At 44.8% G+C, this 22500-nt stretch overlaps 4 protein-coding genes across 4 annotated transcripts in view; 1 reads left to right on the plus strand and 3 right to left on the minus strand.

Annotated features, from left to right (window-relative positions):
* The window catches only part of LOC137866691 (spectrin beta chain, non-erythrocytic 1-like), a 26904-nt gene extending 23504 nt beyond the window's left edge, over positions 1-3400 (minus strand). Inside the window, exon 1 of the mRNA XM_068702745.1 lies at positions 3285-3400. The gene's annotated coding sequence lies outside the window, so the exon portion shown is untranslated. The remainder of the gene's footprint in view (positions 1-3284) is intronic.
* Positions 3401-4544: 1144 nt separating this feature from the next.
* Positions 4545-8242, minus strand: polr3f (polymerase (RNA) III (DNA directed) polypeptide F). Its single transcript, XM_068702751.1, has 9 exons — positions 8058-8242; positions 7677-7794; positions 7455-7522; positions 7114-7181; positions 6646-6758; positions 5563-5706; positions 5102-5209; positions 4773-4964; positions 4545-4687 (listed from the first exon to the last, which is right to left on the minus strand). Exons 1-9 carry the CDS (start codon positions 8117-8119, stop codon positions 4610-4612), a joined length of 951 nt encoding a protein of 316 aa, XP_068558852.1. The 5' UTR covers positions 8120-8242; the 3' UTR covers positions 4545-4609.
* Positions 8243-8490: 248 nt separating this feature from the next.
* Positions 8491-16144, plus strand: dzank1 (double zinc ribbon and ankyrin repeat domains 1). Its single transcript, XM_068702737.1, has 19 exons — positions 8491-8513; positions 9631-9767; positions 10087-10237; positions 10902-10989; positions 11061-11118; positions 11283-11395; positions 11561-11631; positions 11988-12105; positions 12251-12340; positions 12440-12523; positions 12618-12734; positions 13557-13712; positions 13792-14026; positions 14340-14443; positions 14745-14960; positions 15045-15128; positions 15244-15371; positions 15512-15586; positions 15691-16144. The coding sequence occupies exons 2-19, from the start codon at positions 9659-9661 to the stop codon at positions 15851-15853; spliced, it is 2160 nt and encodes a 719-aa protein (XP_068558838.1). The 5' UTR covers positions 8491-8513; positions 9631-9658; the 3' UTR covers positions 15854-16144.
* Positions 16145-16474: 330 nt separating this feature from the next.
* kat14 (lysine acetyltransferase 14) lies at positions 16475-22048 on the minus strand. Its single transcript, XM_068702730.1, has 10 exons — positions 21808-22048; positions 21485-21606; positions 21272-21393; positions 20804-20976; positions 20294-20728; positions 19578-20158; positions 18440-18573; positions 17997-18172; positions 17717-17907; positions 16475-16858 (listed from the first exon to the last, which is right to left on the minus strand). The coding sequence occupies exons 1-10, from the start codon at positions 22046-22048 to the stop codon at positions 16685-16687; spliced, it is 2349 nt and encodes a 782-aa protein (XP_068558831.1). The 3' UTR covers positions 16475-16684.
* Between the last annotated feature and the right edge of the window lie 452 nt (positions 22049-22500).

Below are 22500 nucleotides of genomic sequence, written 5' to 3' on the forward strand. Positions count from 1 at the left end.
CAAGTTTGGATCATTTAGTCTTCACTGTAACTCATAATGAGGATGAGGGTGGTGGACAGAACCGTTGCTGTATGTAGGCGTTTAAAGAGAAAGACAACGGACATACATCAGACATGTCCACACATATGAAGAGACACCATCACAGTCTGTCAGTGACGGGGACACTCCGGTGAGGAAAACAAAGGATTAAAAAATCTGGTTAAAGTCTTGAGCCACGCTACGAAATCCCCTCACACGCCACTGTAGACATGCCCCCTCTGTGAGAGTCACAGACAGGAGCTGTAGACACGCCCCCTTTCCCCAGATAACATATATACATACATACATACATACATACATACATACATACATATATACATATATATATATATATATATATATATATATATATACATACACACACACACACACACACACACACACACACACACATATATAAAAATACACATAGCCCCGCCCCTAAATCATCCCCTGCTTTATGGTCTGTTTGACTCTAAATGGAGCATAATGTACTAAATGAACATCATGCTGTATTGAAGAAGACTAAACTAGAGATTGAGACCATAAACTCATGTTTACAATGTTTACTGAGGGAATAAATCATTTATCATCAAAAGCTCAGATGAGACCAAACGGAGTCGACTGTTTGATCCAGAAACAGCAGAAGAAGAATGACATCATCACTCCACCCAACACACACACACACACTTACTTCCTGGTTTGCTGACCCCACCCTTCATCACTAGAAACATGGGCCAAATCCCAATGTCCTCCCTAAACCCTAAGCCCTGAACCCTCAAGGATTTAATTTACGTCACCTGGTAAGTGGTTGAGTGTGAGAGGCTGGTATAAATATGAATGGGACAGCACTTTGCTGCAACATATCACGTTACCATGAAAATGACAAAAAATATGATGTATAGTTGTGTATATTTATTTTATACTTTGTACTCCTGATTTGAACGTCTTCAGGCTCTTTCCTCACAAGATGAGGTCATTTCATATCATCTATTTATTTTTTGATAAACCAACCACATGAACGTGTTAATCAATAAGTTCAGAGGAGCATCTGATCACATCAGTTTTCTCTCAATGAACTATTGAATCAAATATCAAACAGAATAACAAAGATACTACATGGTACACACAATCTACTGCACTTGTATGTATATCTACAACACATAGAATGAAATAGAGTACAATATGTACCTCTGAGATGTAGTCCAGTAAAAAGTACAATATGTACCTCTTAGATGTAGTACATAGCTATCTACTGGGAGATCTGAAGAACCTATAAAACTCTCAATGGGAGATAGGTATAGATACAGATATATAAGGGTTAGATAGATAAAGATATATAAGGGTTAGATAGATAAAGATATATAAGGGTTAGATAGATAAAGATATATAAGGGTTAGATAGATAAATATATATAAGGGTTGGATAAATAAAGATATATAAGGGTTAGATAGATAAAGATATATAAGAGGAAAGATATCCTCACTAATGGTTCTAAAATCAAGATGGAGTCTCCGTCCTTCATTATTCATGTTAATGAGAGTCGTCTGGTGGACGGACACAAAACAGCTGATCATTATTATTGATTACCAGTTGTTTGTTTCTGGAACTCATCTGAAACCAGTTTTTACAGGAAGCTGCTGTTTATTTACAGTCTGACCTGTAAACAGAGACTCTGTGTCAACATGTAAACAACAAACAACAACATTATTACATAGTTAAACTTCTTGTTCCCATTATCAACGTTCTCGTTCCACTAATATTGATCGCTCCTGTGAATGTTCCCAGAGGACCTCTACTTCCTGTTCCATTAACACTAATGTGTTCTATGAGTATACGCAGAAACAAAGACTGTAAGAGAACCTTCTGTGGTCCAACATAAGGTTCGCTTTTCCTACACTGTCTTTAGTCCCCAAATGCCTCTCAGTTTATTGACTTGACTGGTCAAGAGAACATCAAGAGAACGTTGAGAGAACATTAAGAGAACGTAAAATAAATGTTAAGAGAACGTCAAGAGAACATTAAAAGAATGTTAGGAGAACTTAAAATAAACGTTAAGAGAACGTCAAGAGAACGTTCAAAAATAAACGTCAAGAGAACGTCAAGAATCATTAAGAGAACGTCAAGAGAACGTTAAATAAATGTTAAATAAATGTCAAGAGAACGTCAAGAGAACATTAAGAGAACGTAAAATAAATGTTAAGAGAACGTCAAGAGAACATTCAAAAAATAAACGTCAAGAGAACGTTAAATAAACGTCAAGAGAACGTTAAATAAACATCAACAGAACGTCAAGAATCATTAAGAGAACGTCAAGAGAACGTTAAATAAATGTCAAGAGAACGTCAAGAATCATTAAGAGAACATCAATAGACCGTCAAGAGAATGTTAAATAAACGTCAAGAGAACGTCAAGAGAACATCAAGAATCGTTAATTAAGAGAACGTCAAGAGAACGTTAAATAAATGTCAAGAGAATGTTAAATATACGTCAAGAGAACATAGAGACAAACAGTTTGTTCTGGAGATGATCTGTCGACTGTTGATTAATTGATTAATTGATTGTTTGATAGTAAAAACGAGTCCTTTCAAAGTTCCCTATGTTTAATAAATTAAGTACAGAAGGAGCTGAAGATACCAGGAGGAACCGGAAGTGATCAGTTATTGATTATCAGTGTTTCTGATCAAATCAATCGTCACTTTAAACGTTTGGATTCTCTGAACTTTAGAACAATATTTTGATTTGTGTTCACAGATTCACGTCAACAGAAAATACAACAATTCCGGAGGTTTAAGGAGGACCCAGACCTGTCTGGGACCAGGTCTGGGTCCTCAGAGTCTATCCGGCCTGCTGAGCCCCCCCAACGCCGGGGACAGCAGCTGGAGGCCGGACACATCCCGCTCATTCTACCGCTACAAAACACGCGCGCGCACACACGCACGGCCACGCCTGGTTCTGCCTCCATGCATCATGGCGCACCGTTATTCTCCTCCATCCTCCTGCCGACTCTAATGGCTGCTAAGCGGGCTGAGGAGCACCGCGGCACGGATACAGAGAGCGGAGATCAGGGCCCTCTTGCAGATCGGACCGGGGCCTCCGGACCGGAGGACTTTATTCAACCCCAGACCCGAGGCTCCTCCGACGGGGGACGTTTGCGGAGGATTCCGTGTGTCGCTCCGCTCCAATCACAACTCAGCGACAACAGAGACCAGCAGAGATCAGCAGAGACCAGTACAGACCAGCAGAGACAAACAGGAGCTGCTTACCTGCTCAGAAGATCTCAGCGAGTCTGCAAACTTCAGCCGAGGACGAGAGGAGTCCGACGGGAGGACAGACAGGAGGACAGACAGGAGGGCAGACAGACAGGAGGGGGGGGCTGCTGCTGCTGCTGCTGCTGCAGGGAATGACGGGAAAGAATCCGCACTGCCCTCCTCCTCCTCCCTTTCCTCCTCCTCCTCCCTTTCCTCCTCCTCCCTTCCTCTTCTGTTGCGTTCAAGGACAGCTCTGAACTATGAGCTCCAGTAACAATGGAGCAGTTTAAATCCTCTCTGGGCCTCCAGCAGGCTGCTACAGGTCACGTGTCCTCCTCTCTAATTAATCCTCATGATGACGTCATGATTTGTTGACATTGACCACAAAAACATCAATAATTTAAATATAAATAAATTGGACTATAATCATCTCAAAAGAACAAAATGACTTCATGAACGAGATGTTTTAACTACGTGGACAGAAAAATGTGAACAGTAAACAATTATTTGTTTGGGTTTGAAACCGGAAGTGACGTTATGCAGCGGGAATCTGCGCTCATTAATAATTCATGAGCTCTTAATGTGACCTGCAGCCGCTGAGCCTCATGGGTAGTGTAGTGTTTAGTCCTCCCAACCCGTTAACAGGAAGTGACCATATCAGGACGTAGAGACGTCGTTACGTCTCTGGTAGAGACCTGTCAATCACTGTGTAGCCCCGCCCTTAAAGCATCCCCTGCTTTATGGTCTATTAGAGACCTGTCAATCAGCGTGTAGCCCCGCCCCTAAAACATCCCCTGCTTTATGGTCTGTTTGACTCTAAATGGACCATAATGTACTAAATGAACATCATGCTGTATTGAAGAAGACTGTAAACTAGAGATGTAGATCATGTTTACAATGTTTACTGAGGGAATAAATCAAGAGAGAAGTAGAGTCATTTTAGACTAGACTTCTATAAAACCAGAGGAGTCGCCCCCTGGTGGACACGCAGCAGCTTTAACGCGCGAAAAACTGGAGGTTTGTCTCCTGGATTTAACAGCTGCTGAGGCTCATGGGTAGTGTAGTGTTTAGAGAGAAAGCTTTGAGCTTCCTGGAGGAATCGGTCAATAGCATCCTGAACATGAGAAGATGTAAAGTGATCCGAGCACTCAGCTCCTTAACGACGAGATGAGAGCATCCGATCGCTGCCGTCAGTTGTTTTCATATTAGTCAATAAAAACTTTAAGGAGCTCGTCCTCCATTTAGTGAGTCAGACTTCATCTCAAACACACTAGAAACATTTAGCTTTTCTTTTTATTGAACTTTGAGATAAATAGAAAACAAACGAGGATCACAGGATGTCAGAAGTCCAACCACTCCGTCATGTAGATGCAGTTAGACGGAGAGATTTCTCCTCCTTCGTGACAGTCGTCAAACACCTGAGGACAGAGAACAGGAAGTCAGGGTTCACCCCCAGAGGACACCCACCACGACCCGGTCGTTCACAATAAAAGCATGCGTTACCGGGCAGAGTCCGCAGGGCGTCCTGACGAGGCCCGTCGGTTGGATGACGGCGTTGACGCCGCGGTAGAGTTTCATCTGTCCGTCCACGCTGCCCAGGGTTCCCTCCTTGGCGGCGATGACGGTCATCTCCACCTTCCCGTCGTAGATCAGCGTGTTCAGGATGGTCTCGATGTCGTCCATGGACAAGTCCACCTGTCACACACACACCCGTCAACCTGGAGCAGCTTATTGATACTCAACTAACGACAAAAGAGTCCAGACGTCACGTTCGCATATCAAGTAAAACGTGTGTGATGTCACAAAAGGGGGCGGGGCTGTGAAAGCGTCACCTTGCTGATTCCCAGCTCACAGATGTACTTCCACACTTCATGCGAGGTGGCAAAGGAGCTGTTTCTCTGAACCATGGGACTCTGTTTGCTGTCCCTCGCAGCTTCAGCCTGAACTCAACACACGGTGAATACGGTGCAACAGCAGTTGATTAAGTATTCATAACATTATAAGATACATGTTAGTCTGCATATTGAGTACTTTTACTTTAGGTGCATTAGGTATACTTTGATGCTGATACTTTTGTACGTTGTTAATCAGTACTTCTTCGACTAAAGATTGAAGGATAATTAGGTTGAACACAGTAACTTCACAGTGAGACTCTCTGCTGCCACCTGCTGGTCTGAGACTGAACTCACCTCTTAAACAACAGATGTGCCGAAAAAACACACACACACACACACACACACACACACACACACACACACACACACACACACACACACACACAGTATTTTGGTACCTTGCTCTGTAGGAACTTAAAGCACTGCTGGTTGAGAACTTCCACAAACTCAGACTCAAAGTCCTGGTCGCTGTACCAGGCGCCACCCGTCACCGAGCGGTCCGGCTGCAGGTTGTAGAGCATGTAGACCTTCTTCTTAGACGCCTGAAGAACATTAAGGACACGTTAATGTTTAACTTTCCACATCTTTAATGTTTTTATTAGTGCTGGACAACTTAACGTGTTATTATCGCGTTAACGCATTAATTAATAAACGCAGTTTTTTTTTAATGCAATCCACACCGTTGATGTCAGTAAATCACCAAACCAGCGTGTGGAGGAGTCTTCATCACTACGTTGATGCAGCGTGTGGAGGAGTCTTCATCACTACGTTGATGCAGCGTGTGGAGAAGTAGAGATAAACTAAAGACAAGCTAACAGACGCCACAGAGAAGTGGAGAGATACAAACTGCAGGACGACTAGTGTTGAGAAGACGTCGGTCTGAGGAACGTTCTCAGGATCATGAATGACGTCACGTAGGAGCCTCCCTCCAGACGCACCGTCACCAGAAGAACACACGAGTCGTACGAAGAGGAGAGGACTACAAAAGACACGGAGTCACAACGCGCACCGGCCGTCTCTCACCGGAGACAACCGGACATCGCCGGGTAACCGTCGTCACCTCTGAGTTACGGTGCATTATGTTGATGAACAGTGGGAGCTGCGTTCACATGCTCTGACTGTATGAAGACGGAAGACACACATGTTGAAGAAACGTGTGGAACATTTTATTCATGTTGCACAGCAGTGGAACGTTTAGATAAAGTCACACACTGAGCACAGATAGTAGAAATATAACTGATACTGTGTGAAGAATACTGCTGTTAAAAAGAACCTGATCTGTTTAAAGTGATTCAAACCAAATGTTATTGTACTTCTGTTCATATAGCAGTACTTTAAAATACAAGTGAGCAATACACTACTTTTAATTCATTATTGAACTTTGAGCATAACAACGAGATTAATCGAGATTAAACATCGTAATCGTTGCCCAGCACTATTTTTTAAACATCTTTAATGTTTTTAAACATCTTTAAACTCACAGCGACTGATTTGACGGCTTTGATGAGCTTCTTGCTCTCCAGGTTCTTCAGGATCTTGTTGACCTCCGTCAGAGGAAGGTTGCTCTTAAAGCGGATGTCTCTGCTCCAGATCCCTGAAGAACAACAAGTACACTTAACTGAAGAGTCTGGTCCATCGGGGTCCCCTCAGTCCACCTGAAGGTCTTCCAGTGTCCTCCCTAAGACCGTAAACCCTCAGGGACTCACTGTTTACCTTTTTTTTTTTTTCTCCACGCTTCATCTGGTTACCCCGTGTTAAACGTCACATTGCTATGAATTGTGGGTAATTCCCTTTGGGCAAAGTGTTCATAAAGGACTCAAACTGAGAGAGGTTATCTCAACATGAACAGCCTACACGTCCAGCTCAGACAGGAAACAGAGAGGGAATTTCAAAGTAAAACTTCAAACAAACCTGGTTCTAGTGTGAAATGAAGAATCTGTGTTTGTTACCTTTGTTTCCTGCGTCCTCGATGACCTGATAGACCAACTTCTCCTGGTTATCTGAGCCTTTCATCTTACTGAAACACATGAAGAAGAACTGTAATCATTAACGATGTAGAAGAAGAACTGTGATAATTGATAGTACACAGTACTACTAACAGTCCAACTACTGACAGTCCACAGTACTACTGACGGTCCACAATGCTACTGACAGTCCACAATACTACTGGCAGTCCACAGTACTACTGGCGGTCCAACTACTGACAGTCCACAGTACTACTGAGAGTACACAGTGCTGCTGATGGTACACAGTACTACTGACGGTACACAGTACTTTAATGAGTGTTTACCTGTTGCTCTGCGTGTCCTTCATCCTGTACAGGAGACCTGAACTGTTCCTCAAGAGGTCCAGCTGACCCTGGAATCAATCACACTGATCAGAAACACACACACACAGAAACACACACACACAGAAACACACACACAGAAACACACACACACACACACACGTCTGATCTGAGTGACCACAATCAGGAGAGAGAAGTGAGAGGTGACATCACCCTGAGACTGACCAATGACAGCAGCTTGTTAATGGCCATGGCTCTCTGCTGAGGCTCCAGGTGAGGCATGTCGTTCTGGATCACCTGGTCTGTGATACCATGAGGGAACTGCTGACACAGCTCTTTGATCCTGTAACACACACACACACACACACACACGCGCACACACACACAGACAGACGGACACACACAGACACACACACAGACAGAGAGACAGAGACACACACACAGACAGACAGAGAGACACACACACACTCGTTGTCATGTATTAATGTGTAAGAACAAATCTCTTAATTCTTCTCCACATTTACAGTGTATAACTTTAGTGAGTATGATGACGTAGAGTTCTGCGCTAGTTCTAAACATTAGTGACGCTAACGTCACCGGACTGACCTGTTCTCGAGCTCTGCGACGTCCAGAATGTTCGTCTCCTTCTTCAGTTTGACTTCCGACATTTTAAATTATGTTTCTTTACTTTCTGTCTGAGCTGCTTTAGCCTGTTAGCTTGTTATTTAGCCTGTTAGCCTGTGAGCTAATGTTGTGTCAGACGGCCATGCTACTTCTGGGTCTGCACAGTTAGTCGTCCTGACAACTGCCTGCATAATAAATCATTTTGAGAAAAATAAAAATAAAAAAACTTCACCGTCTTTTCATTCATTGATTTAAAACATAGTACAAAACACGTTTAAGGTACACAGTTCTCTTCTTATGGCCTGATTATTTTGTGTGGAAGTATTTGTTTGTATAAATAAAGTTACTGACAAAAAAAATGTGCCTGCGAGGAACTCGTTGCCATGGTGACGCGTCAGCAGCAGTTCAACGAAGGTTTCGTTTGATCTTTAATCTGAAGTAAGAATGTATTAATTACTTTACTTTAATATGTATTCAAATTATACACAGTCTGTGAGTAGTACAGCAGTATTTATACACAGTCTGTGACTAGTGCAGTAGTATTTATACACCGTCTGAGTAGTACAGTAGTGTTTATACACCGTCTGTGAGTAGTAAAGTATTTATACAGTCTGAGTAGTATAGTAGTATTTATACACCGTCTGTGAGTAGTATAGTAGTCTTTATACACCGTCTGTGAGTAGTATAGTAGTATTTATACAGTCTGTGAGTAACACAATAGTATTTATACAGTCTGTGAGTAACACAATAGTATTTATACACAGTCTGTGAGTAGTATAGTAGTATTTATACACCGTCTGTGAGTAGTATAGTAGTATTTATACACCGTCTGAGTAGTATAGTAGTATTTATACAGTCTGTGAGTAACACAATAGTATTTATACACAGTCTGTGAGTAGTATAGTAGTATTTATACACCGTCTGTGAGTAGTATAGTAGTATTTATACAGTCTGTGAGTAACACAATAGTATTTATACACCGTCTGTGAGTAGTATAGTAGTATTTATACAGTCTGTGAGTAACACAATAGTATTTATACAGTCTGTGAGTAGTATAGTAGTATTTATACACAGTCTGTGAGTAGTATAGTAGTATTTATACACCGTCTGTGAGTAGTATAGTAGTATTCATACACCATCTGTGAGTAGTATAGTAGTATTTATACAGTCTGTGAGTAACACAATAGTATTTATAGTCTGAGTAGTATAGTAGTATTTATACACCGTCTGTGAGTAGTATAGTATTTATACACCGTCTGTGAGTAGTATAGTAGTATTTATACACCGTCTGAGTAGTATAGTAGTATTTATAGTCTGTGAGTAACAGTAGTATTTATACATAGTCTGTGAGTAGTATAGTAGTATTTATACACAATCTGTGCGTAACAGTAGTATTTATAGAAATTATTGTACTTTTACTGCACATATGTTTATTAACTTTAAGTTACTTCACAGATTATTAATCCACTAATAAATAAAAGTATTATTATAGATTAAACTACCAGAAGTATATAAAGTCATTAAAATGCGCTGCACCTTTTTGATTGGTTGACAGACAGACAGACAGACAGACAGACGTCGCCATGACAGCAGGAGCGGTGTCAGCTCCGCTCATCATTCCCATCATGCACCTGGAGACACACAGAGCCAAGAACCACATAGACACTAACACTCCCGTCTCCATCCAGTCAGGTACAAGTACATGATTTTCTCCTGGTGTCCACTAGAGCAGTGGTTCTCAAATGGGGGTACGTGTATAATACAGTAGTGATGCCTCTAGTGGACACCAGGAGAATAACATGTATTATCTCTAACCCTAACCCTAAGGGTTATTTTCCTGGTGTCCACTAGAGGCATCACTACTGTATTATAGAGATAATACATGTTATTCTCCTGGTGTCCACTAGAGGCATCACTGCTGTATTATAGAGATGATACATATTATTCTCTTAGTGTCCACTAGGGGCATCACTACTGTATTATAAAGATAATACATGTTATTCTCCACTAGACACTCCTGAGGTTCTGATCTTCTTCACTCTGGACGGGTCTAAGCCGGCTGCGTGGCCGCGTGGTTTAGCGGGCAGCAGCAGCAGGAAGTACGGCGGTCCGATCCTGCTTCCTGCTGGTCGAGTGGCTGTCAGAGCTGTAGCTGTCGCCAGGTAACCGGTCACCTGACCCAACCACAGCTGTGATGTCACTTCCTGTCCGGCCTCCGTTCCACCAACGTCTGTGACTCAAGACTGATCTAGTTTCTCTCCTTGTCTCTCTCTCTCCCTGTCTCTCTCTGTCTCTCTACCACCCTGTCTCTCTCTCTCTCTCTCTCTCTCTCTCTCTCTCTCTCTGTCTCTCTCCCACCCTCTCTCTCTCCCCCTGTCTCTCTCTCTCCCTGTCTCTCTCTCCCTGTCTCTCTCTCTCTCTCTCTCTGTCTTTCTCCCACCCTCTCTCTCTCCCTGTCTCTCTCTCTCTCTCTCTCTCCCTCTGTCTCTCTCTCTCCCTGTCTCTCTCTCTCTCTGTCTCTCTCCCACCGTCTCTCTCTCTCTCCCTGTCTCTCTCCCACCCTCTCTCTCTCTCCCTGTCTCTCTCTCTCTCTGTCTCTCTCCCACCCTCTCTCTCTCTCCCTGTCTCTCTCTCCCACCCTCTCTCTCTCTCTCTCCCCCCTCTTTCTCCCTCTCTCTCCCTCCCTCTCTCCCCCTCTCTCTCTCTCTCTCTCTCTCTCTCTCCGTCTGTCTCTCTCTCACCCTGTTTGTCTCTCTCTCCCTGTCTGTCTCTCTCTTACCCTGGTTGTCTCTTTTTCTCTCTCCCCCTCTCCCCCTCTCTCTGTAGAGACGGCAGAGACAGCTCCACAGTGACGAAGGTTTTCTCTGTTGAACTTGTGGATTCAAATGAGGAGAACTTCCTGAGGGACGAACAGGTAAGACTCAATTTCCCATCAGCCATTTCAAATACAGGATCTTGTTTTAATGTTAAAAGTTTTCATTTCAGCATGTGTCTGAAGGAACAACAAGGTTCAACTCTGCTGGTTCTTCACTGAGGCCCTCAGGTCTGTGACACCGTTACTGTTTAAAAGTATAATAGTGTAATAATATAATAGTATAATAATATAATGTTGTTAGCCTAGCTTATAGCAAACTAAACATGAAGCTCTGTTAAGAACTGAACTGATTTACTGAATTATCACTTCACTTCATTCGTTTTGTCCTTTAGAGCCGAGCATGAAGGAAAACTCTCCTCATCCAGGTCCTCGTTTCCTGACCAGTCGACTGGTCTCTCCCACCAAACCACAACCACCTGGATCCTCCCAACGTTCCCAGCTGGCGGTAAACAGACCAAACCAGCAGCAGCTCATCCAAACTGAACCCCACAGACTTTTATTTTGTGGTGCTTCCTGTGTTTGACTTTTATTTTGTGGTGCTTCCTGTGTTTGACTTTTATTTTGTGGTGCTTCCTGTGTTTGACTTTTATTTTGTGGTACTTCCTGTCAGACTTCAGGTGTGGTGAAGCAGGTGAGCAGCACTCAGACGTCCAGAATCCACCAACAGACTGACTTCCTGCGGTATGACGCTAACGCTAACACTAACGGTTTAAATCCTCCTCATGTTTCTTTGTGTTTCCTGAATATTTTAAGACCTTCTGACTTCTAGTGAACTTTGTGTCCTCATAAACCACATAGACAAACATATGTGATGTGTTCTGATCCTTTGATCCTCACAAAGTATCCTCAACATTCTTCTGTTGACAATAACAAAGCAAAGCATGCTGGGAAAACCAACAGGAGGCCGTGATCTTAGAAACTAAAGAAACTGTCTGTGTACTGTGTCTGTCTCTCTCTCTGTCTGTCTCTCTGTCTCCCTACCTGTCTGTCTCTCTGTCCGTCTGTCTCCCTACCTGTCTGTCTGTCTGTCTGTCCAGGTGTGCTCAGTGTCTGGGTCCCCGTCCTTCAGACCCATTCTCTGGGTTCTGTGCTCAGTGTGGATCTTCATTTCCTGGTTTACCTGAGCAGAGACCGCCCCCTGCTGAGGGAGGACAGGTACTACTGTCTGTCTGTCTGTCCAGCTGTGACTCACTGATGAACATAAACAGCTGTTTTCACCTCAAAGGTTTTATTCTCAGCTGTTTCTGTTATTCTGTTATCCTCAGTGAGACACTGTCTGTCTGTCTCTGTGTGTTCTCAGATGCTCTGCTGTGTATTCTGTAACTCTGTGGTTCCCGTGAACACTCAGACCTGTTTAATCTGTGAGGCCTCCATCCATCAACAACATCAGGTACAGGCACACGTACACACACACACACACACACACACACACACACACACACACACACACACACACACCTGTTAGTTGTGATGTATGTTTTCTGTCCAGGACCATGCGACGTGTGTTTGCTGTGGCAGTGGGAATCCAGCTTACATCTCCAGATGTTTAACCTGTGAGAGCCGTGTGCAGCCGGTAACACACACACACACACACACACACACACACACACACACACACACACACCCCCTGACCCTTCTCCTTCCTCCTTCTCTCTCTGTGTTGGTAGCGGCTGCAGAACGTCACCCGCTTTGTCCGCTCAGCAGACTGCAGGACGTTGAGCTGCTCCAGGTGTAAACGGTTGAACCGCGGTGACGCCCGGTTCTGTGACTGGTGCGGCTCAAAGGTGAAGACTCACCTGAAGTTCATCGTGTCATCACGTCTGTTTCTGCTATAGCTAGCTCTGGGATAGTCTAGCTTAGCACGAAGACTGGAAGCATGAGGAAACTGATAGCCTAGCCAAAGCCTTCACCAGCATTTTATTACACTCTAACCCACAGTAGATCAACCAGCAGAGGCTACGCAGCGCTAGCTCAGGCTCAGGGTTTTAAAGCTCAATGCTAGTTAGTTAGCATAGAGCCGATACTTCACACAGCCAGCGTAGCCTCGTACCAGACCGGCCAATAATAATGAGTGAACTTAAACAAGATGGCTACACTTTTTGCTTGCTGTACGAGGAACTTATCATGTTTTAAATAAAATTCCATCCCAAAATATTAAGATAGAACCCTGTTGACTTTCCACCAACTTTAAAGCCGCTTTAAAGCATTTAACGACTGCTAATGCTAGCTTCACTGCTATTACTGATTTAATATAATTTAGTTTGTAGCTCTCTGGTTGGATGAATCCAGGTAGCATCAATGCTAACTGCTGCTAAAACCACACTGTCTCCCTTTTAAATTTCCATCTGCAACATACGTGTTGGAAGGTGGCGCTAGGCTAACAGTTTACCACTGATTCTTGGTCAGAAAACAATTAGTACGTTTGTACTTTGAAGTTAACTAGCTAACGTTAGCATCAGTGGCCCCATTGTAGCTCAGTTTGTTGTTGATTTAAGTTTTATCTATTTATATTCATATCGATGGAGCGAGGCGAGCAGTTTATCCTTGTGACCAGGCTTTGTGAGAGTGAAGTATTGTGGGAAATGTAGTGCTGTGTGTACTTGTAGCCCGGTCATGCAGCCAGCTGTGTGGTTTGTTGGCGATGTGGTGCGAGCGGACACCCGTACGCCTTCTACTGCGCAGCCTGTGGTGCCTTTCTGGAAGCCCCGCCCACATCCTGCAGTGACATCACGCGACCTGTCAGGTGCGCTGCCACCGACCAGGTACGCTGCATCATGACATCATGTTATATTATAGTTAATTCATACAAAACACGACAGAGACTGTTCTCTGTGTGAGCAGGCTGCAGCCCAAACTTCCCATGATGCAACCTGGCAAGCCACACCCTCCTCCGGCCCCGCTCCCAGCTCAAAGTTAGCCCCGCCCACTGCTGAGCAGTTCACTCAGACTGTTGGACTCTATTACCCATCAGCCACTGAGCTTCAGAGGAAAGAACAACAGAGGACACTTCAACTCAGCAAACAGCAGGCGACCAGAGACCGTCGACCGCTACTGACCGCTGTGAGCCCTGGTAGAGGTAAAGTACTACTACTAGTACTACTACTACTACTAGTACCACTACTGACCGCTGTGAGCCCTGGTAGAGGTAAAGTACTACTACTAGTACCACTACTGACCGCTGTGAGCCCTGGTAGAGGTAAAGTACTACTACTAGTACTACTACTACTACTACTAGTACCACTACTGACCGCTATGAGCCCTGGTAGAGGTAAAGTACTACTACTAGTACTACTACTACTACTAGTACCACTACTGACCGCTGTGAGCCCTGGTAGAGGTAAAGTACTACTACTACTACTACTAGAACTCTAGCCTGTCCATGTCCTCAGGTTTCTGGAGGAAGCAGCTGGATCACCTGTGTGCTCACCTGAGGAGCTACGCTCAGAACAATGCCCCCTTCAGGACTCTGCTGGGAGAACCTCGCCTGGGCCGGGTACGCCACACCTCACCTGTACCTCACCTGTACACCTCACCCGCACCTCACCCGCACCTCACCTGTACACCTCACCTGTACACCTCACCCATACAGTGACATCACCAGTGGGATTAAATAAAGAAACACTACCGTTTTTGTCCACAGAGGGCGCCAACATCAAGAGAAAATAAAAGTTCCTCGTACTAACTTGAAGTTAAATGACTCAGTTTCAGGCACCTGGTCAGGTGATCATCATCAGGTGCGCTGTGCTCCACTTCCTGTGTGTCAGGTGACGTCTTGTGTTCCTGTTCTCCTTCAGATGGTTTCTGCTGTGATTCAGGAGTATCGTCAGGAAGTCAGCGTGACCGTCAGCTTTGTGTCGGCCGGACGGGAAGAAGAACGTCAGGTGTGTTCTCAGGTGGATCCGGAAGGTGAGGATGGCGTCGGACATGCAGGTCGGACTGAGACTCTGAGCAGCGTCACAGAGCGATCAGGCAGTCATCCTCCCAAACCAGACCTGAGACCCAGACCTCCGGTAAGAAACCAGACGTTCTCCACGTTGGGTCTGAACTCACCTGACAGATAAAAGTTCCTCTGTGATTGGTCCTCCTGGTTCCAGGTGAGGGACGTGCAGCTGCTGAAGGAGCTGGGTCCAGGTCCAGGAAGAGGTCAGATCAGTGTCATCCAGCAGCTCCTGGATCAGGTACAAGTCTCTGAGAGATTTAAAGCTGCTCCCTGATTGGTCGATACTATTGGTGTGTTTCCTGGTCACCTGACACAGTTCACACTGATTGGTCTGTTTCCTCATTAACCACCAGGGGGCGGATCCTTCCTGCTGTGACAGCAATGGCCGACATGCTTTGGCGGTTGCTGTGGTGAACGGTCACCATGACGCACTTCCTGTTTTAGTGCAGCGAGGAGCCGACGTGGACCAGCAGTCTGGGCGGTGAGGACAACATGACCCAGACCTGAGGTCCACATCACCAGGTTCTGGATCTCACTAGACCAGCATGTATGATGACTGGTACTAGTAGAATACTACTAGTAATACTACGAACATGTTCAAACTCTCCTACTCCTCCTCAGGATGAAGAACACTGCTCTGCATGAAGCTGCAGCTCTGGGCTCTGAAGGTCTAAAGGTTGCTCAGGTCCTGCTCAGGTATGAAACACCTGGTCCAACTGTACTACTACTTCTACTATTAGTACTACTACTCCATCACCATTGATGATACCGTGGTGACATCACGCCCTCTTATTATTCAGCTGTCGGGCCGGCGTGAGGCGGAGGAACGCCGGCGGTCAGACGGCGTACGACGCGGCGGTGAAGTCCGGATGTGACGACATGGTGTCTCTGCTGGCTGCTCGGACCGGACTGGACCTGCTGGGAAAACTGGGGAAAGCCAACGTGAACCTGCATGGTTTCTGACTCCCACCTAGTTTAATCTAACAACCGTGGAGGAAGCTCCTCTGTGGTGATTATATAAGCTATTGACATGTTTTTACTTTTGTTCCAAATGACTGAATGTACCGTTTTAAATGCTCTATAAGTAAGATGTATTGTTGCTTTTTAAATGAAGAGGAAAGTCTATTGGGATATTACGACAGCTCTAATTAAAACATAAAGTACTGTTGTTTGTAGACTTCTAGTACACATACTAGTAATAGTACTCTTACTGCTTTGTCATTTAAATATCGTGTTGAACCTGTGGAATGGATACTGCAGCCAGTGAATGAGTCACTTCACTGGCTGTATTTTAAAATAAAAAGTTATGTTGACAAATGTGTTTGGAGTTAATTTAAATTTTATTTCTGAAGAAAAATATAATTCCGTCAGAAAAGCAAACAGAATTGTTTAAGGTCTCGAACTGAACTTGTATCTTGAATCACTGTATTTGACCCGTTTACCTGCAGAGGAGACACAGCGCCGCCTGCTGGACAAACTGCAGTCTGCTGAGTGTGAAGGAAGAAGAGAAGCAAGTTCCTCAATTTTCATCATTGAATTAATTTTGTTTTAATGGAAAAAAAAAACTGAAGCACGAGGCAAAAGTGAATTGTAAATTTCACCAAAAGTCACAAATCTGTCACATTTTTAATAACAAAAATACAGTCACATTAGATTTTTCAGTGTTTTCTGAGACTGAAAACCTGCCGCCCTCTTCAGCAGCTACTGTCCAGGTGCCTTTGAGCCAGGCATTGTGCTGCAGACTGGTCGTGGTCCACCAGAAGAAGAAGAGGCGTCTCTGACTATCAGGTGAACTCAGCGTCTCAGTCGGAGAAAGAAGGCGTGGCGGCACTCTGTGCTGTCCACAGGATAGTATTTATCATAGAAGTCCAGGATGTACTCCTCCGCCTTAAAACCAAACTTCTGATAAAGCAGCATGGCGGGATTACTGGCCGACACGTGCAGAGTCACGTCTTTCCCCATACACGTCTGGAAAACACACCACGTTTTAGTGTCAATGTTTAGAGGACAATAATAATAATAATAATAATAATAATAATAATAAACTGTGTCAACATACAGTCAGGAAGTCAGCATTCATGCTTTCTAGTCACAGATATCCAATAATGATGCTAGTTAACATTAGCTAGTCAATGTTAGCCGTTAGCCGGTTGCTTGGCTAAATAACCGAGCTAACAGTGTAGCAACATTTGAAACAACCCTAAATTCTTGATATGTAATTAATTCCCATCAGACGGCTCAGATTCGTCACAGTGAGGTCTCTCAAAGAGCTAACGGCTAACGTCAGTGGAGGTCGCATTAGGGTATTATCATGATGTGTTCACATGTAATCTGTAAAATGTATTTTGGTTAGAAACTTGAATCAATCCAGTAGTTTGAAGGAGATGATTTCACATGAATATAAAATAGATGTTAGAGATGAATTATGAGCGTTTACCTTCCTAACACGAGTTCTAAGCACTTTATTATACATCATTAAAAATAATAATGACTTGATGTTTTAATCAATAAAAAATAAATAAAAATGATTTCCTCATTTGAATTGTGTGTTTTTAAACAAATAAACAATAAGGATGATAATAAAGTAAAAAGGAGAATATTGAAAGCTTTTATTGTCCAAATCTCTGTTGATTTTATTTATGTTTTAATAGGTCTTTATTTTCCATTTCGTAGGTTAGTCGGGCAATTAAAAGAAAAGCTTAAAGTCCAGTCTGCTTTTGATCAATGTTGTAGAACGATTCTAGCATTTAGTTTGTAGCCTCCAAACTGGTTTGAGCCTTGAAATGTGCCACATATGGACAGACGGTCTGACCTCTGGAGCCTCACCTGGATGAGATGGTAGATCATGAAGGTGCCGATGCCGGCTCTCCTCCACTCAGGATGGACCAGCAGGAAAGAAATATAGGCCTCGTTGTACTTCACGTCAGGAACCATGAAGCCAAAACCGACCACGACTTTCTTATAGAGGACGACTACGCTGAAGTCCGGGTACTGCAGGCACTCCGACAGGTCAACACCTGGAGGAGGAGACCGGACGAATGGTTTAGAAAGACAGCTTGATGGTAGGACGGTTCTAGGTACGTAGAAGAATGTGCCTCGGTGCTACCTGGCCAGAAGTTGTCATGACACATGGCGTTAACCGAGGGGATGTGGTTTGGGCGGACGTAGCAGTAATCAATGGAGGCGTTGGGTTCAGGGGTCCAGTCAGGCTCCTTCCTGTGAGGGTAAGCTCTGATCTCATCCAACAACCTCAGCTTCACTGGACGACTCTCAAAATCCCTCCTGGAAAACAAACAAACACAGTCTTGTACTTCCTACTATGATTACTAATACTACAGGACTCTCTCTACCCGATCAGAGGTTTCAGGACTCTCTCCACCCTTCAAAGGTTTCAGGACTCTCTCCACCCTTCAAAGGTTTCAGGACTCTCTCCACTCTTCAAAGGTTTCAGGACTCTCTCCACCCTTCAAAGGTTTCAGGACTCTCTCTACCCGTTCAGAGGTTTCAGGACTCTCTTCACTAAACTGAATGTTTTAGAAAACTCTTTACCTGATGTACGGTTTCAGGATGCGAGAGGTGTATGGACTCTTGATGCTCTGGTCCGAACTGGTCTCTGCTCCCATCAATCGGCGCCAGAAAGACACAGAATGCTGCTGGATGCCTCTTCTGCTAGAAAGGTTGGTCTGCACACAAACAATCTACATCAGTGGTTCTCTCAGTGTTCTTTAAGAGGTTTCAGCAGCACAACCAGAAGCAGTTCATCATCTTGAGGCTGAAACCACAGTTGTCTACTGTTTATCATAGACAAGTATCATTTGAACATGTTACTGTTGCTCGGGGTGTAAGAAAATACTGATACACTTGAGTAACAAGACATGTTTTGTGATACCGTCATGACTCGATCATGCAAAGACAGCGTGGCTCAGACCACAGTAGTGAAATGATGTCTGATGTTTAAAGGACTGTGCTAAATGCAGATCCCACTATTTCAATTGCATAAAACAGTCAACATTTTTTGATCTGATTTCATACATGGTGTGTTCTTTATATGAGAGTTTTCCTTTCATTACTGCAGTATACTGAACTGCAACCTCTCTATCACGATCGGTCTCGTAGCGGCAGATTCTTGCCAATACACAACCCCAGAGGTCACATTGTTGCCCTAAAGATACAGCCGGTAACATAAACCAAAATAACGTGTTGTCACTATTTACTGACAGAAGGACATAACACGGATAATCTGTAAAAAAAAATAAAAACACAAAAAAACAGGTTCCTCTGCCCCCTTTAGTTCTCTTAATGGCATTTGCAGGATTCCACCGAGCTCAAGTGGAAACAACCAATCAGAGCCGAGGATTTGTTTAACGCACCTGTCAATCACTGCTGGTGAAGCCCTGAACTCAAATAAGAATCCACATTCTGTTGCTGCATGGCCTATTTCTGGCTTCAAATGTTTTCAGAAACCTATTCTTCTTACTGTTCAGCTGTAAAAGGAGAAAGTTTGTGACACGACCGCCATGTTGAAAACAGTAGAGTCAAAACCAAGCAACAAAACATTTTCATGAATGTTACCAAATGCTTTAACCTGCTAAATATAGGCTGCCAGGACATGGCATGACGTAGGGAGGTTAGTATAAAACCAGTCGGGAGATTGACTGAATAAGACCAGGAAGAATGTTGAAGGTACCTGGAAGCGATCAAGGATACGCAGCTCCTGGCTGGTGGTGCAGTATTTTCCCATGACTCCACCCTGCACCAGTGTCCCCATCACCTGGGCGCCGTAGATCCCTCCCACCAGGCTCAGGGTGGCGCTGACCGCCCGGTCAACGTCCAGCAGGGGGAGCCCTCTCTGCCTCTTGGCTTGGCGGACCAGCAGCTTCCTGTGGAGGCGTTTGGCCTGCGGTGTGACGGCCAAGGCCAGCGGGCAGGCGTCCAGCCGTCGGAGCAGCATCCTCTCCTCGTAGAGGCTGAGGGAGGTGAAGCGAAGAGTCTGGGAGACGCCGCCAGCTCCATCTGCTTTCTCAGGATGAGTTATCCTCCTCCGCTCCGGACCTCCCCCAGTGGAGAGAGACGGACCTTCGCCGCGTACCGCCGGCTCCTCGAAGTCGTCGTCGCGCTCGAGTCCTTCGTCGTCCTCGCTGTCAGCTTCACGTTTGATGTGTGCTGGCGCCAGCCGGAGCTTCTTACGGGCAACAAGGTTGGCGCGAGGAGGAGGGATGTACTCCATCCCCGGGTCGATCATTCCCTCCGTCTCCATCTCCTCATCGTCTGGAGGTCCGAGGCAGCAGAGAGGACATGCCAACAGTGTTAACATCACGTTAAAATTACAAATCTACTCACATTGGGCAGTTATTCTAGAACATGTCTATTAAGAACACCAGGATGAGTCGAACACAAACTCACCGTGGAACAGAGCCTGTGGAGGCATGGCGTCCGGGATCAGGTCCGCCTCTGACAGCAGGCTGGGTGTTGCTGAGTGAGATGCCGGCGTCCCCGGGGCAGAAAAATCCGGCGAAGGCGATGGCGACGGGCTGGTGAGCGGCGTTCGGTCCGATGAGCTGAGGGAGGAGAAATCGATGACCTCACCTTTCTCCAGGACGAGGTCGGCCCGGCGCCCAGCACCTCCCCCGCGGCCTCCTCCCAGTTTGACCGGCGTGGAGCAGGCGCTGCGGTCCGTGTAGCCCCCCACCGCCTCCTTCTGAGCCCGCCGGATGTCTTTGGCCTCTTGTGTACGACAACGCTTCTCCTTCAGCTGGATGGCGTTCTCCACCGGGTTTCTGGCTCCGCGCTTCCTCAGCCCCTCCACTGTGATGATTGGGTCCATGGCAGGTTTTGAAGCTGCAGGTGAGAATATTAGGTGAGCGTCATTTCTGCCACATTTTGACCGAGCTCTACTGGATCAGTGCAGGTTACCCTTAGCCTTGCTAGTGGACTTGTCTGTCTCCGGCCGCAGAGTTGGAGGTCTGTTCTGGACCAGCTTCCACCAGCCCGGTTCGCCGAACTCCTGCGCTCCAGACCGGAAGAAGGTAGGACTGCCGACCGACAGGCAGCCGGCCACCGTGCTCCACCACGTCGATGTCTTCTTCCTGCAACAGTCACCAGGTCAAACACTGCAACAAGAGAATCATCATCTTCTGGACCAATCAGGAATGGTTCATTAGGAATCAATTCTGTACTAAAAACATTTTAAACATTTAAAAAAAAAAAACAATATAAAAAGCTGAGCAGAGGTTTAAATGTTGGTCAAGACAGAACGATGACACATTCAATAATGAAGCCATGTGGTCACATGACCAACCGTGTAATGAAGTTCAATGAAGAGCAGGATGGAATATGAAGTCAGCTGATTAATAAAAAGTATCAATAAAAGTTTAGAGTGACCTTGTTCCCAGCAGGAAGTTCCAGTGTCGACCAATAAAAGCACAGATGTCCTCTTTCCACCTGAAGTAGCCCTGTCGGCCCGTCCCCTCCAGAGACAGGTTGTACATGGCCAACATCACCACCTGAGACACATCAACACGGATCACTGCCAGGTAGTTTACCTGCTGCCAGGTGAGTCTCCTCCTCTACTGTTATGATGTGATGGTAGTTTACCTGCTGCCAGGTGAGTCTCATCCTCTCAAAGCTCTCCTTTCCGTCCTCGGAGCAGTCGAAGCAGATGAATTTGAAGAAGTTGTCTCCTTTCAGGTAGCTGGGCTGCTCTCCTCTGAGCTGAGCTGATACACATACTTCAGTCATCTACATGTTATCATACATAATATATATATATATATATATATATATATATATATATATATATATATAAATAAAATACAGCAGTGATGCCCCTAGTGGACACAAAGAGAATAACATGTAGTATCTCTATAATACAGCAGTGATGCCCCTAGTGGACACTAAGAGAACATGTATTAACTCACCTGCAGGGACCCACTTGTGGCAGCGGTCGCAGTAGAAGGACATGTCCTCACAGCCTCCGTCGGCCTCCTCGCCCACGTCGCTGGTTAGAGAGTCTCCACTCTGGTCATGTGATAGATCTACTGATCCTTGGTCCTCAGACTCTACGATCAGAAGTGTCTCACCCTCCACCTCCCCCTCCTCCAGGCCCTCTGAAGGCGCCTCGTCCTCACCTCCGCCCAGCTGCTCACTGCTGCTGTCCATCACTTCCACACCTGTACAGGTAAACATCAGGTGAGTCGGTTCTGGATCATCAACAGCTTCTCTGAGAAGACTGAATGTATATTCTTTATCTGAACTGTGAGAGTAAATATAAGAGGAGAGAACTCTCTCGTTTCAGCATCTAGTCCATTTACTCAAGTACCGTAGTTAAGTACAATTTTGAGGTACTTGTACATTACCTGAGTATTTTAATTTGATGCAACTTAATACATCTCAGAGAGAAGTATTCCACTTTTAACTCCACTACATTTGATAATAAACGTTACTAGTTCGGCTACTTTACAGATTCAGATTCTTAAACATAAAAAAAAAAATATGATGTATTATTAAGTATATGAAGTAATTAAAATGAGCTCCATATATGCATCAATTACTATAATCTAATGATAACTATATTATTATTCTGCATGATGACTTAATTTTTGGTGCTTTAA

The sequence above is a fragment of the Cebidichthys violaceus genome, unplaced genomic scaffold (assembly GCF_023349555.1).
Source record: "Cebidichthys violaceus isolate CVI_PGR_0920_01 unplaced genomic scaffold, fCebVio1.0.p SCAF_88, whole genome shotgun sequence".
Classification (NCBI taxonomy): Eukaryota; Metazoa; Chordata; class Actinopteri; order Perciformes; family Stichaeidae; genus Cebidichthys; species Cebidichthys violaceus.

Excerpts from the sequence above, each read along its gene's own strand:
- polr3f (XM_068702751.1), bottom strand. The coding sequence starts at position 8,119 with ATGTCGGAAGTCAAACTGAAGAAGGAGACGAACATTCTGGACGTCGCA. Across the intron at positions 6,759-7,113 it reads CGAGGACGCAGGAAACAAAG|GGATCTGGAGCAGAGACATC; the intron begins GTAACAAACACA and ends GTTGTTCTTCAG. Across the intron at positions 4,688-4,772 it reads CGCCCTGCGGACTCTGCCCG|GTGTTTGACGACTGTCACGA; the intron begins GTAACGCATGCT and ends CTCTGTCCTCAG.
- dzank1 (XM_068702737.1), top strand. The coding sequence starts at position 9,659 with ATGACAGCAGGAGCGGTGTCAGCTCCGCTCATCATTCCCATCATGCAC. Across the intron at positions 10,238-10,901 it reads AGAGCTGTAGCTGTCGCCAG|AGACGGCAGAGACAGCTCCA; the intron begins GTAACCGGTCAC and ends CTCTCTCTGTAG. Across the intron at positions 14,027-14,339 it reads CGCTGTGAGCCCTGGTAGAG|GTTTCTGGAGGAAGCAGCTG; the intron begins GTAAAGTACTAC and ends CCATGTCCTCAG.
- kat14 (XM_068702730.1), bottom strand. The coding sequence starts at position 22,048 with ATGGACAGCAGCAGTGAGCAGCTGGGCGGAGGTGAGGACGAGGCGCCT. Across the intron at positions 20,159-20,293 it reads TCCACAGGCTCTGTTCCACG|ACGATGAGGAGATGGAGACG; the intron begins GTGAGTTTGTGT and ends TCGGACCTCCAG. Across the intron at positions 18,574-19,577 it reads GTATCCTTGATCGCTTCCAG|ACCAACCTTTCTAGCAGAAG; the intron begins GTACCTTCAACA and ends GTTTGTGTGCAG.